At 46.4% G+C, this 13,230-nt stretch overlaps 1 protein-coding gene across 22 annotated transcripts in view; it reads right to left on the bottom strand.

Moving 5' to 3' along the window:
• Positions 1-10,110, bottom strand: part of CAMK2D (calcium/calmodulin dependent protein kinase II delta) — a 157,592-nt gene extending 147,482 nt beyond the window's left edge. For 18 of the 22 annotated variants that reach the window (XM_086611415.1, XM_086611414.1, XM_086611411.1 and 15 more), the window contains exons 1-2: positions 10,043-10,107; positions 9,154-9,248 (exon numbers count right to left, since the gene is read on the bottom strand). In XM_086611415.1, the coding sequence (XP_086467541.1) occupies positions 9,154-9,248; positions 10,043-10,107 (160 nt within the window). Of the gene's footprint in view, positions 1-9,153; positions 9,249-10,042 lie in introns of all 22 variants that reach the window. The other 4 variants (XM_086611396.1, XM_086611395.1, XM_086611394.1 and 1 more) reach the window with 2 other exon arrangements.
• Between the last annotated feature and the right edge of the window lie 3,120 nt (positions 10,111-13,230).

Here is a 13,230-nt window from a genome sequence, read left to right on the forward strand (position 1 = left end):
AATAAAATCTACTTTGTTACTTTTGAGAGGTTTTGGGTTTTTTTGTTGTGGTGTGTTGTTTTTTTTTTTTTTTTAGTTTTTTGTTTTGTTTTTAAATTAAGCCTGCCTGTTTTACACTCCAAGTTTCCTGTGAAATACTTGCTACTTACGAAAAGTCAGGAATTCACAGCATAGAAGCTACCTCAAATCACCAGGCAGGCAAAGTTCCTTCCCACCAAATACAGTCATTTAAACCAACAGTCGCACAGACTTATCTCTAAGAGCCTGCCAAGCATATTAACCATCGTTCTCTTGACTTAAAAACCTAATTATGAAAAATAAATATATGCTGTAGCACAACTTATGCTTCTCAATTTCCACTAAAGAGGCCCTGGATTAGAATAAAAGCTAAATCAGGGATAAAATATATTTGCAAATTTGCCTAAGTTCTCCCTCCTCATTTTTTTTTGACTCCCGGCTATAGTTAGTGCTTCTATCCAGCGGCATCCATGGAAGCAACGGATTCAAAAGAAATTAAGTAAACTCTCAGTTCAGCAGAAAACATCCAGCAGCTTCCAACCAGACGCAACAAGAATTAACAGGGCTGCCAAGCTCTGAAACGAGTTTCCTAATTCCAACCACCGAAAACTCACCGCACTTCAGAACAAGCCGACAACAGCCTAGAAAATGACATTGGGTACAAGAGCACAATTATCTGCTCTGGAAGAAAATACTAAATCCGTGTCACACAAATTCTCCGAGGCCAAGACATTTCTCATAATGCCAGGATCAACCAGCGGAGGAGTTTGCACAAACATGCACACACAGACACACACGGAGCTCGATACACACGAGGAATCAACACGCGGATTGGATTTCTGGGTCTCTCCAAAACACAGCAGATGTTTCTTCAAATTCAAGGTGTAACGATTTTTAATAAATAAGAAGTTAACCAAAAGGAACTACCGTGTTGAAGTTCGGGTTTTGTTCTCTAATAACCTTTTTCAGTAAACAGAGGAAGTTACATTTCTCACAGTCTTTCAAAAATCCCCATGATATCTTTACAAAGCATTTGGGAAACGTGCAATAAACGTACACGAAGGAGGAAGCTGGACCCTGACATAGAAAACACCCTGGCCTGCATTTCTCAGGAGGTCAAATGAAGGACAGACACATGAAAAGCACTATTTTGGCAGCATTTACATTTGTAAAGCAAAATATTTAGCTAACTTTTATTTCCATCTCTCCGATCAGGCACTTCCCAATTAAAAGAAAAAATAATAGTAATTAAAAAAAAAATACAGCCTTCTCCTGTCTTCCTGTGGTGGGTTGACTCTTGCTGGACTGCAGGTCCCCACCAAATCCCCTCTATCACCCCTCTCCTCAGCTGGGCAGGGGAGAGAAAACACAAGGAAAGGCTCCTGGGCTAAGGACAGGGAGAGATCACTCACCAACTACCATCACGGGCTAAACAGACTCGACTTGGGGAAATTCGTTTATTATCTATCAAATCAGAGTAGGATGATGAGAAATAAATCTTCAAAACACCTTCCCCCCACCCCTCCCTTCTTCCCGGGCTTAACTTCACTCCCTATTTCTCTACCCCTTCACCTCCAGCAGCACAGGCGGACAGGGAATAAGGGCTGGGATCAGTTCATCACATGTTGACTCTGCTGCTCCTTCCTCCTCAGGGGGAGGACCCCTCACACTCCTCCCCTGCTGCAAAGTGGGGTCACTCCCATGGGAGACAGCTCTCCATGAACTTCTCCAACGTGGGTCCTTCCCACAGGTTGCAGCCCTTCCCCAAGTGCTCCCGTGTGGGTCCCTCCCATGGGGTGCAGTCTTTCAGGATCAGACTGCTCCAGTTTGGGTCCCCCCCAGGGTCTCAAGTCCTGCCAGAAAACCTGCTCCAGCCTGGGCTCCTCTCTCCACAGGTCCAGAGGTCCTGTCAGGAGCCTGCTACAGCGCAGGCTTCTCACAGGGCCACAGTCTCCTTTGGGCATCCACCTGCTCCAGTGTGGGTTCCTCTCTGGGTTGCAGGTGGATCTCTGCTCCACTGTGGACCTCCATGGGCTGCAGGGGGACAGCCCGCCTCACCAGGGTCTTCACCACAGGCTACAGGGCCATCTCTGCTCTGGCACCTGGAGCATCGCCTCCTCTTCCTCCTTCCCTGACCCTGGTGTCTGCAGTATTGTTTCTCCCACATATTCCTACTCCTCTCTCCCGCTGCCATTGCTGTTGTGCAGCAACTTCTTCCCCTTCTTATCTATCTTATCTCAGAGGCACTACCACTGTCAACGATGGGCTCAGCCTTGGCCAGTGGTGGATCCATCTCGGAGCCAGCTGGCACTGGCTCCATCTGACATGGGGGAAGCTTCTAGCAGCTTCTCCAAGAAGCCACCCCTGTATCCCCCTACTACCAAAACCTTGCTGTGCAAACCCAATACACTTCGAAGCAACAGTAAAAATGTTCACCATCAAAAAAAACCCAAAACTCAAAAACCCAAACCCAGACCTTGGAATCATAGAAGTGTAAGCAAAAACAGCATACCACATACCACTAACCAGAACCAGAGAACACAAATAAATCATTTTTTTTAGTATTTGAAAAAATATATACCTATATATGGCAGGACTTTTACATAGTAAGACCATTTTTGGTTTATAGTTAGGTTTTAAGACTAAGAGAGGTTTTGAAATTAGGTGCAGAGCAAACACTGAGGAATTCAGCCTCAGTTCTTCCAGAAACTAGTCTTTTCTACCTTGCTGTCAACGAGGACAGATGCAATTCACAAAAATTCAGCTGACCCATGGTTTCAGATTGCCATAGACATAACCCCATGCTTTCTATGTACGCTATTATGTACAAACAGACGATATTTTAAGTCTTTACCATTATGCTCATTTCCTTGTTTTCATATTTGACCAAAAGTTGTCATTTGGAAGTATGATTTGGACATAAGGTATAAAACATTACCAGGGAACACAACTCCTCTCGGACCAGGAGGAAAACAACACATCCGTGTTTCAGTATCGGAATGCAGATGCGAAAGCTGAGTAAAGGTATTCAGCTCGTATTGTCCCCTGCGTCCGGTTCTCCCTTTTCTCCCAACAGAAGTTCTGACCGTGGAGCTGTTTAGATGAGCAGTTAAGTCTTCAGTTTGCAGTAAGATCAGAAGTAGGCATTGGCAACAGAACTTCCAACTTCTGATCGAAACTGGCAGGAAAGCGGTAGCCAAAAATGTCCCAAGGAATCTCTTGGTTGCTAATATTTCAGTAGAAGAGATTGGAAAGGGGGTTCAGGCCAAGGTAGCGGTGAAGTACAATGAGAGAACCAAGAAGGACAGATGCATTCCACTGATTTATAATTTTAGACATGCTTAATAATCTTGGAGTTTGGACAGAAACGTCTCTTACGTATTTTCCCACCTCCTCTACAGAGCTTGGTCAAACTGAGATGACAGATGATGCAAACACCTTTCTAATTCTCCACGCCTCCTCCAAGTTATTTTACATACTGGATTTGGGTCATCTGTCCTTTGCAATCAACAGCTACGCTTCCACAAGCTCCAACTTTCAGGATAACTTGGAAGAACTGTTTTTAGAGCATCACTTCAAACCATGAAGCTACATGTCAGAGATATTTCTCTGAAACACGTGACATGAACAGCAGCAGAGATACTATAATTCCTTTTCCTCCATCTTCCATGTGGAAATACGTGAAACTATGTGCTACAATTTTAACTTTTTACAGTACATACCTCCTAGTAAGAACACCAGCAAGAAGACTTAATGATAAAAAGGGCAACACAGCCATCTCCAAATTCTTAACTTAATTTAAGACCCATCACTGCATGAGCTATAAAGAGAACCTCCTTTCCTAAAAGCAACAACAGTCACAATGGTGAGAGAAAATTCATCCTTTGCAAAGAAAACCAGAAATGGCATTATTGAAATGATGCGATTTTTACTATGGATAACATAACTACGAGCTGCCAGGGAAAAGCTTCATCTCAAATCCAGTTTAAGCTGTTAGAGTAAATCACTACCAACCAAAGCTTATCACAATGAGTTTTCAAGTCCTCATTCTCACTGGTATTTGAAAGCTCTTCAGGTTTGCACTGAAACCAAAACATAACAGGCTCCAAACATTTTTTCAAAATGGAACATCTAACAAAAATCTATTTTTTTTTTAAATAACACTCTTACAAATGCTCTTTACTACTCCGAGCTTTCTGAATGGACTCAATATCAACAGATAGTGCCAGCAGCCTGCCAAATTACAGTAATTTGCAATTGAAACAAATACTTGCAGATAAATACGCAAACGTATCCACGTTAGATCACAACATCTATGTCAAACTGGAAAGAATGCCATGCCTAAGCTGAAGGACAGAAAGACCATAACCATTAAAAAGGGCAACCACACATTAGCAAGTAAACCTTCTTGCATATAATAGAACAACATTTTAAAAAACATTCTTAACACATGGACGAAGGCAAACATACCACTTCTCAACAGGTAATTAACCCGAGAAACAGCCTAGAGAAAGATATTGAAGAAAACAGCTAAAATCCCAAGCTTAATTCTTGCCCTCACAAAGACAAAATCTCCTTCACTGGCAACTAAACGCCCGTAAGGCTAGTACTCTACGTGTGGGAATAACTTCATGTTTACATGGAAACAGAAATTAGCATTAAAAATACATGTGTTAGAATACACTTGCACAGCTAAATGTGGGCTTCGGAGATTAAGATCTCCAGCTAGATTAGGAAGAATTATTTTCTCCTCCCATGGAGCACAGGAAGACTTATTAGGAGCTTGGCTTCCTGAAAAACATCTGGCACTGACTGACACAGGCTACCTGACTAAAGGCAACCATGGTCTACTGACACAATAAAAATGTTTATCTCTGTGTCATGGAAAACCTAAGCTGAAAAAGACCACCCTATACACTTCACATTTCATTCAGCTCCCTAATGTGTTTTAAATCACTTCAGGGATCATCAGGTGCTCTACTTGGACAGGTTTAACACTGAGATACTCTTCCCACCGTAAAATTACTCAACACTGTCACTAAAATACCGTTCCAAAAGGGTGGGGTTGGCAGCCTCCTCACCCATCTGAGCTTGGTGCAGGGAAACGCTACGGCTCTGGTCACCTCTGGCTATGCCTTGCATCTGCAGTCACAAGCTCATGGGAGATTTTCTCCTCTTTGAAGACTAGGAAGATGCTGAATAAGATTTGGGAAGTTTCCTGTTAAGAAGAAAGATAAGTACCCAGTGAAGCCTCCGAGGCTTAAAGCTCAAAAGCTCACTGGAGCTAATGGAATGGCTGGTCCCTGAAAGCTCACCAAGAGCTCTTCTCAAACAAGTGATAACCTCCAGCTGATTCTTACATTACTCTGAATACATCTGCCCATCAACAAAGCTGTTTGTGTTTGTCCTGCAGCAATCTAAGGGCGGGAGAGGTGTGTCTGGGCAGGATTTATAAAAGCACATTAGGAAAGAAAATGGACCGGAACATCCTCGTCCTCCTCCTCTCCCAGACGCCATCAAATCGCCATTGAAGGCACAGCACTTTTGGCCACTACAGAGGAGATGTCAACATCAGTTCCTCACAAAAAATACACTCAATGAAGATCTATTAGTAATTGATCTTCTCAAGTACAAGCAGAGAAGCAAACGCTTGTCCAATTCATTTTTTTTAAGTCAGAAAAGGAGGTCTAAACCTGTTCAGAAAATGGAATCTGTTCATACGAAATCTATTTGGATCAAAGCCAGAAGATTCTCAGAAGGTAAAAGATGGACAAACAATGGCACAAGAAAAAGATGATTTGTAAATTATTTAGTATTTGCAACAGAGGAAGGAAAAAGTAAAGTCACATCACAGAAGTTCACTTTTATCTACATTGCTTTCAACAAAAGAAAAACAACACAGAGAAGCCCACACCAGCACACTTTAGAAATCCAGTAGTAAGAAAATCCCAACGACTTCATCAGATCAAACAGTACAGAACCCAGAACCAGCAAACATCCCTTCTTCAATTCATTCTTACTTTTCTGTGTGCTTGTTCACTGTTGCACTTTAGGCTATGTTACATTCCCCCCCCCCTTCTTTTTAAAAATCAGCAGCATAATCAAATTGTGCAAGCTTGTCTAGAACATACTCTGTTGATACAAAACTAGCTGTAGATATCCTAGTATCAATTTAATACATGAACTGACTTAGTAAATGCCAAGCAAAAGTATTTTTGCTATACTGAAATAAAGAGATTTAATTAGCAAGTATTTATTATTTCTATTACTAAAATCAGAAGAACATGGGATTGGAATTGCCACATAAAGTCAAATATTTATAATAATCATGTTTTCAATTGTTTTTATTATATTTCAGACTACAGTTTGTAAGTAACACCATAGTAGATATAAATAACTGTCACCAACTTAAAAGCACAGAGGTTACTTGCCTTTCAAGAGGGGGCATAGCTTCCTTTCCCCTCTGAATTAAAACCAAAGCCCATGCCTCTGCACACATGCCATTAGTCAGAAATTTCCCTGTAACTTTACAAGGAAACAGAGGAGAACACATCTTCACCAGCCTAAGTCTGTGCCCACATCAGCTCCTCGGTTTAGAAGGACTACTAAAGCAAGGATTCGGATAAATCTCCAAGAACCTTTACAAGACAAGTCTTGTTATGACTGGGCTGAAACCAGTTAAATTTAATTTCAAAGCTGCCTTAAGGAAGTTTCATTTAGTCTTGAGAGTCTTGACTGCTCCCTGTTATGCACTGAAACTGCTCTTCTTCAACCTGGCAAGCAAAGAGGCCCAAATTCGACATGGTGTTTACAAGACATGCAGAGAGCCAGGTGCTGCACGAGGGATATGCCCAGCCAGGAACCCCTAACTCTTCTCCCAGAGGAAGCTGATGCCACAAACAGTCCTTTAGATTTCCATTATAAGAAGTGCAAAGCACAAAAGTGAACTGCTACCTCACCATAAAGCAGTTTAGATGCGAGCAGAACCGAACTTACAACTTAGGTCTGAAAAAGAGTATCTTAATTATAAGCTGTACACCTGTTATCAGCCACGTGAAAATATCACAGTTTGAGGCTTTTTCATGTTTAATTTTTGCACAAGCACAACTAAAGTGCACCTTTCTGCAATTAAAGAACTGCCAAAAAACACTCTGAGGATTTCTCTAACCAGCTTGCTCTTCAAAAGCTTTTTAGCAGATTTCAAAAAGCTGAAAACCAAGACAACCACCAGAAAAAAACAACAGCCAAGCAAACAAAAAACCTCAAATATTTCTGGGATCTCTAAAAAGAGAGATGGAAACACATTCCCTACATTCATAGACATGGCACCACACGTGTTCTGATAAGAAAGGATACTTCACAGCCCAGCTTTGAAGTGTAACCCCTTCCTTCATGGGCTGACTAGCTAAACCTGTGCACAAATCTTCATGAATTCTGTCTTATTCCATCTTAAAAGTCGAATTCTCCCAAATATGCTTCTGCTCACTAATGGACTACACACTAAGGACCGACCTGGTCCTGCATGAACAGTCAAAGGAGGACAAAAATTAAAGCTTGAAATACAGCACATTCCAAATGATAACTTCTAAGGAAGACAAAGTTTTTATTCATTTAGCCTAGCGTTGCAAGATTCATCTCATCAGCCACAAAACCCATGGCCCCTAAGTAACGTGGGGCTGATCTTCCTACACCTTCTCCCCTTGAAAGGTACTTGGATCTATGAAACCACTCAGAATGTGGTGGTTTATTTTATGCATCAAAATTCAACAGATCACGTTATTCTGCTACCAAAAGAAAAAAATGAAGATCTGCCCTAAGCAAACTTGTGCAAATATTTTCTCTCAAACATTACTGTTTTATTAACCCCTCTTTCTTTAAATCCATCACTCTACAAAGGACTATTTTGAATTTAAGTACCTTGTAAAAAACAAAGGAAAACATATCTCACAGTGAGAGCGTGAAGACTCCAATGCAGCAAAAGGTAAAAAGAAAATTTTCACACACCTTTCATCAGCTGAAACCAAGAGTACTGACACGATGTTCAAAGACCTCTATCAGAGAGCAGCATGTTACCAGAAGAGGCCATAATGCCATACGGAATATTTTATGTTTCAATTCCACGAGTTAACTCAAACTGCTGTTTACCTGCAGTGATTCCTTGGCATCAAACGCAAACCAGGCCACACGCAGGTTTGCACTCTGACACTGTTTGCTTGTTCGCGTCCATCTTTAGCACACCACAAATTCATATCAAAACACAGATATGACTAACAGAATAATCCCTAATCCCTGACATCCTAGCACAAGTGCTCTGACTTGGATTTAACAAGCAATTGACTTATCACCACTAAGGCTGCTTTCCACAGCAGTAACCCACAGTCTGTGCATATTCACCTTAAACATAACATAAAGACACATCCAGTGATCCTGACAACATCTAGGAAACAGACCCATCACACCAAAAGCACAAACGAGCTGGATAGCAGGAATTAGGGTTGGGTCATACCAGCAAAACAGTTCATCACTTAATTACAGTGGCTCCCTCCACAAACAGTTAGTTCATAAAATGCTCATTTAGTCCCTTAATATCATTTTCTCCTCATAACAAAGTTTAATATGAGGTACAAGTGCACTTCTCCTACCTTCATAGTCAGACAGACCTTCATGTTCACGTTTAAACGCAAGGGAAACGCAGAATTCAGTATTTAAAATAAAAGCTATAATGGCAACTTACTACTTCCCAATCCTCCCCCAAAAATCAGCTTGTAAAATGCTTGCAAACTGATATTCAAAGTTATTTAGATACCAAAACGAAGTGGCTGCATTACGTCAAATTAAGTACTTGTATATCTTTTCTCCAAATGCTTTACAGCAACCTCAGACCTCCAGGCAGCCAATCCACGAAACATTTAACATGGGAAACAAAAAAACACACAAACACACACCACAAGAATGGAAAAAAACCCCAAACAACCCAAGGAAATAATAATTAAAATAAGATATTAGGAAAGGTATTAAATCATTTGGCTGTTTTTATTAACGCTTACCACAAAAATGAAAAAAAAAAACAAACAACCAACTAAAAAAAAAAAAACAGGGAGGAGGGATGGTAAATAGCAGGTTAAAAGTACCCACCCCTCGCCGACAGCTTTTTGGTGTTGATGATTTTGGCAGCGTACTCCTGTCCCGTGGTGATTTTCATGCATCTTCTCACGACGGAGAAAGCCCCTCTGCAAACCGAGAAACGGACCAAGCGTCAGCCCCACCGAAACGCTCCGCTGCGGGCGTTTTACCGGGGTGATGTCAGCGCGATTAAAAAAAAAAAAAAATGATAAATACAATAAAAGGGGTTTTACTGAGTGCCGGTCAACACCGGTTTGATTCACCACAACAGTAAACTCCGCTCAGAAACGCGGGTACGCGGCGCTTCGCCCGAACCCACCCCCGGCCTGCAGCGGCCCAGCGGAGGGAGCGCCCCTCTGCACCCCGCGCACCGCGGGGGCACCTCGGCGGCACCCCCGGCCCCGTGTCGCCTTCTTCTCCCGCAGCGCCCCGGTGCCACCGGCTCCCCGCCGGGCGGCCAACATGGCGATCGCTGCCCAGAGCCGACGGCCCCCGCCTCGCGCCGCCTCCCGCCCCGCCGCCGGGGGGCGCCCCGCGCGCCGCTCCCCAACGGCCGCCGGCAGCCCCTCACAGACCCGCTCCCCCCGCCCCCCGCTATCGCCTTAACGATAATAAATAATAAGGCAGCTCGCCCGCCCGGAGCCCCTCGCCGCCCCCCAGGGCCGTACGGGCGCGGGTGGACGGGCGGGCGCGGATCCCGATCCCCCACCCCGCAAACAACGCCCGGGTGCGGGGCTGGAGCCAGCGCGCTCCGCCGGCGGCCCTCCCTGACCCGAACCGGTGAGGTGCACACCCCCGCCCCCCCCTCCGCCCACCGGGGCTCCCGCACCGAGCCCCGGCCAGCGCCGCTCGCCCAGCCCCGCGCCGCTCCCCCAACGCGCCCGGCAAGCTCCGTCCTTACTTCCCCAGCTCCTCGAAGAGCTGGTACTCGCCGGTGAACCGGGTGCAGGGGGTGGTTGAGGCCATCATGAGGACGGGCGGCCGCCGGTACCTCCGGCGGCCAGGGACGGCGAGGCGGTGGCGGCGAACGAGCGGCGAGACGAGGCGAGGCTCCGCGCCGGCTTCTCCTCCTTCTTCTCCTCCTCCTCCTCCCCACCGCCGCCGCCTCCTCCTCCTCTCGTGACGGGGCTGCCTCCGCGCCCTCCCCGCGCCGGTCTTCGGTCTTCCCTCCCCTCGCCCCCGCCCTTTAGGGAAACGACCGATTAAATAAATAAATAACCGTCCCTCGCTCCCGCCCGCCGCGGGAGGGAGCGGACGCCGAAAGGGAAAGCAAAACCGGGGCGGGGGGCGCGGCCCCGCCGGCCAAGAGGTGCCTCCGCCTTCCGTTCTGACCCCCCCCCCCCGCGCCTCGTGCCCCGTCTCCCGGTTCCGTGCCTCCCCCTAGCGACCCCGGCCGGCCCGCCGCGCCCGCCCCGTCGCGGTTCTCCCCCTCTCCCCCAACCCCGCCCTGCCCGCCGGCGGGGGGGTCTCACCCTGCGGCCGGGGACCCCGGGCTGCACCGGGAGCCGGAGAAGACCCGTCCGCTCCGCGGCGCACCGGGGAGGGCGGCGGGAGGCGCTCGCGCACGGCGCCGCTCGCCCCGAGATAAACGGATGCACCTGCGCCCCGTTCCTCGGCGACCGCCTGACGTCACGAACCGCCCGGCCGGGGCGGGGGGGCGGGGAACGGTGGCACCGGCAGCGCCAGCTCTCTTGTGCGCGCGCCACCGGCACCCGCCGCCGGGAAGCGCGAGCGCGACCGGGGGCCGCCGCGGGGGCGCTCCGCCCCCCCCCCCCCCCCCCCCCCCCCGCCGCGTGCGGGACGGGAGGGACAGCGCGCGTGCGCGGGGTCGCGTGCGGAGTGGCGGCCGTGTCCGTGTCCGTGTCCGTGACCGTGTCCGTGGGTTTCCACGGGAAAGCCCCGTCCTCCGCCTCCTGGGGGAGGAAGAACGGCGGGTGGTGCCCCGCCGGCACGAAGCGTGCGGTACCGGCGGGCCCCGCTCTTCAGCGAGCGGCTGTCGGGGGGTAAACGGCTCGGTGACCAGGAGCTGTGTCCTTGGGCATGGATTCGCCGTGAGACAAGCGGTATTTAACCATTAAGTTAGGCGCGTGCTGTGCATCATCCCTCGGCTTCCTTCTGCCGCCCTTCATCCAGCCGTGGCAGTCGGGCACCCCGAATCCAGGGGGATCCAGCCCGAGCCATCCAAGAGCAGGAACAGCGAAAGGAGAACCGCCGACTGTGGAAGTCGCTGGAGGCGTCGGCAGCTCGGAGGAAGGTCAAGATGTAGACGTTGGCCATGGCTTTGAGGAGACGTTGAGACATACGTGCCGGGAAGGCAGCACCGAGTGCGCTGAACCCAGCTGGGAAATGGGAATAACGTGGCTGCGTTTGCTGCACGGATAGATGGGAAGGGGTGAGAACACAAAGCAGAGAGCACATGTGCGGTGATGGAGATAACATGTAAGAGTAAACAGCTGTTCTCTGACCTTGGGCTAATTTCTGTCCTAAATAAGGGCCAGCTTCTCTGTTAAAAATAGGATGCGATCGCATCACCAGAGCCCACAAACCAACACAAAATGAGGGGTTCCGGGGCCATCCGAATGGTATGGGAAGTCAGGAGAGGATTCTTTAAATGTGTTTTGATTTTGAAGCGTTTGGAACGTAATCGTTTCAGTGTCTCTGAAAGCAATACTAAAAATGCGTTTGAAACAAAGCGTTTGTGTGTGGGAATTTTGGGGGATAAGTGGAAAATGTGTGGTTAGATTGGGGTTCATCCTGAAGATTTCCTTTTCTAAAACATTTAAAGCTAAAGTAATAGGGGCAGATGAAGAAATACTAGTTGTTGGAACTATGAAAAATTTGCAAACCCAAACCTCACTATTTCCCAACTTGGAATTTTTTTCCTTTAAAAAGCTTGTCAAGTGTCTACGTGCCACCGATGCCTTTGGAACGTCGCTCTTATTTCTGGCCTGGGCTTTGCCCATGATTATTTGCTTCGCTTTGGGCAAGTCGCATCGTTTTGCTTTTGTTCCTTTCTCATAAACTAAGTGGTGGTGAGAGAAGTCAGGAGCTAATTAACATCCGCACCGCGCTTGAAAGCGTTGAGTATGTCGGTTCGCGGTGCAACTAGAGCTTCGCTATGAAACCTCACACAAGGCCAAATTCATGGCATAAAGGCGGCAGCGAAGGGAAGTCTTCGAAACTTGGGAGCAAGTACAAAGCATTTACTCCGTAAGTTCCTCTCCAGGGAAATGTCGTATCCAGCCATGTGAGTACGGAACGACTGGAGGATGTTTCAATGGAGACCAAAGAATTTGCACTGAAGCAAGAAGGACTCTGTTCTCAGACCAGTGAAGGGAATGTGCGTTAAAAAGTATTCCCAACGGTAGCGTAGCTTTTAGTTCCTTCTAACAAAAACGTAACATGGGAATTGTGCAAAATTTTGTAAATATCTGCAGAAATAACGTGATCAGCAGTACTGAAACCCCAGAGTGCTCGATGATTGTGAGCATTTACAGGGGCATGTCTGCGAGGTTCCTTATGTATATAGAGAGACACGCGAAAATTAAACATGTTCCCCTGTCCTATGTCATTTTTTCCCATTGGGATATTCTGACAACAAGCATTTGGCCAAAGTATCTGTTAGCACTGTGCCATACATTTATTATTTAATGAATAAAAAAATGATCAGAAGGAATTATTACAGTCAATTCGCTCTCCTTTCTTGCTGTTGCTTTTGTTTGTGTGGGTTTTTTTAATGACATTATAAGGATGCATGATCCAAACTGAGATTTAAAAGAAAAAATCCTTTTGTTTTTTGTCCCATTTCCCAATCTGAAGGGGGGAAGAAAAAAAAAAAAGTCCAAGAAGAAACCAAGGAATTCTAACAGAAATATCAAGCGTGAATTTTATTATTGGAGCTAAGGAAAAAAAGAATTGTTTAAAAGATCAGTATCATAGGACTTGGAGAGTTTCCATAAGGAGAGATAACTAGGGAAGTGATGAATAGCTTGGAAACACGTCTGTTCAGAGGTTTTTTTCTTCTTAGAACAATCATCTCTTAAAAGTAGTTCACTCCTGAGCTGAAACAAACCCATAATTTGTAGCTGC

Source organism: Tauraco erythrolophus, chromosome 5 (genome assembly GCF_009769465.1).
Source record: "Tauraco erythrolophus isolate bTauEry1 chromosome 5, bTauEry1.pri, whole genome shotgun sequence".
Classification (NCBI taxonomy): domain Eukaryota; kingdom Metazoa; phylum Chordata; class Aves; order Musophagiformes; family Musophagidae; genus Tauraco; species Tauraco erythrolophus.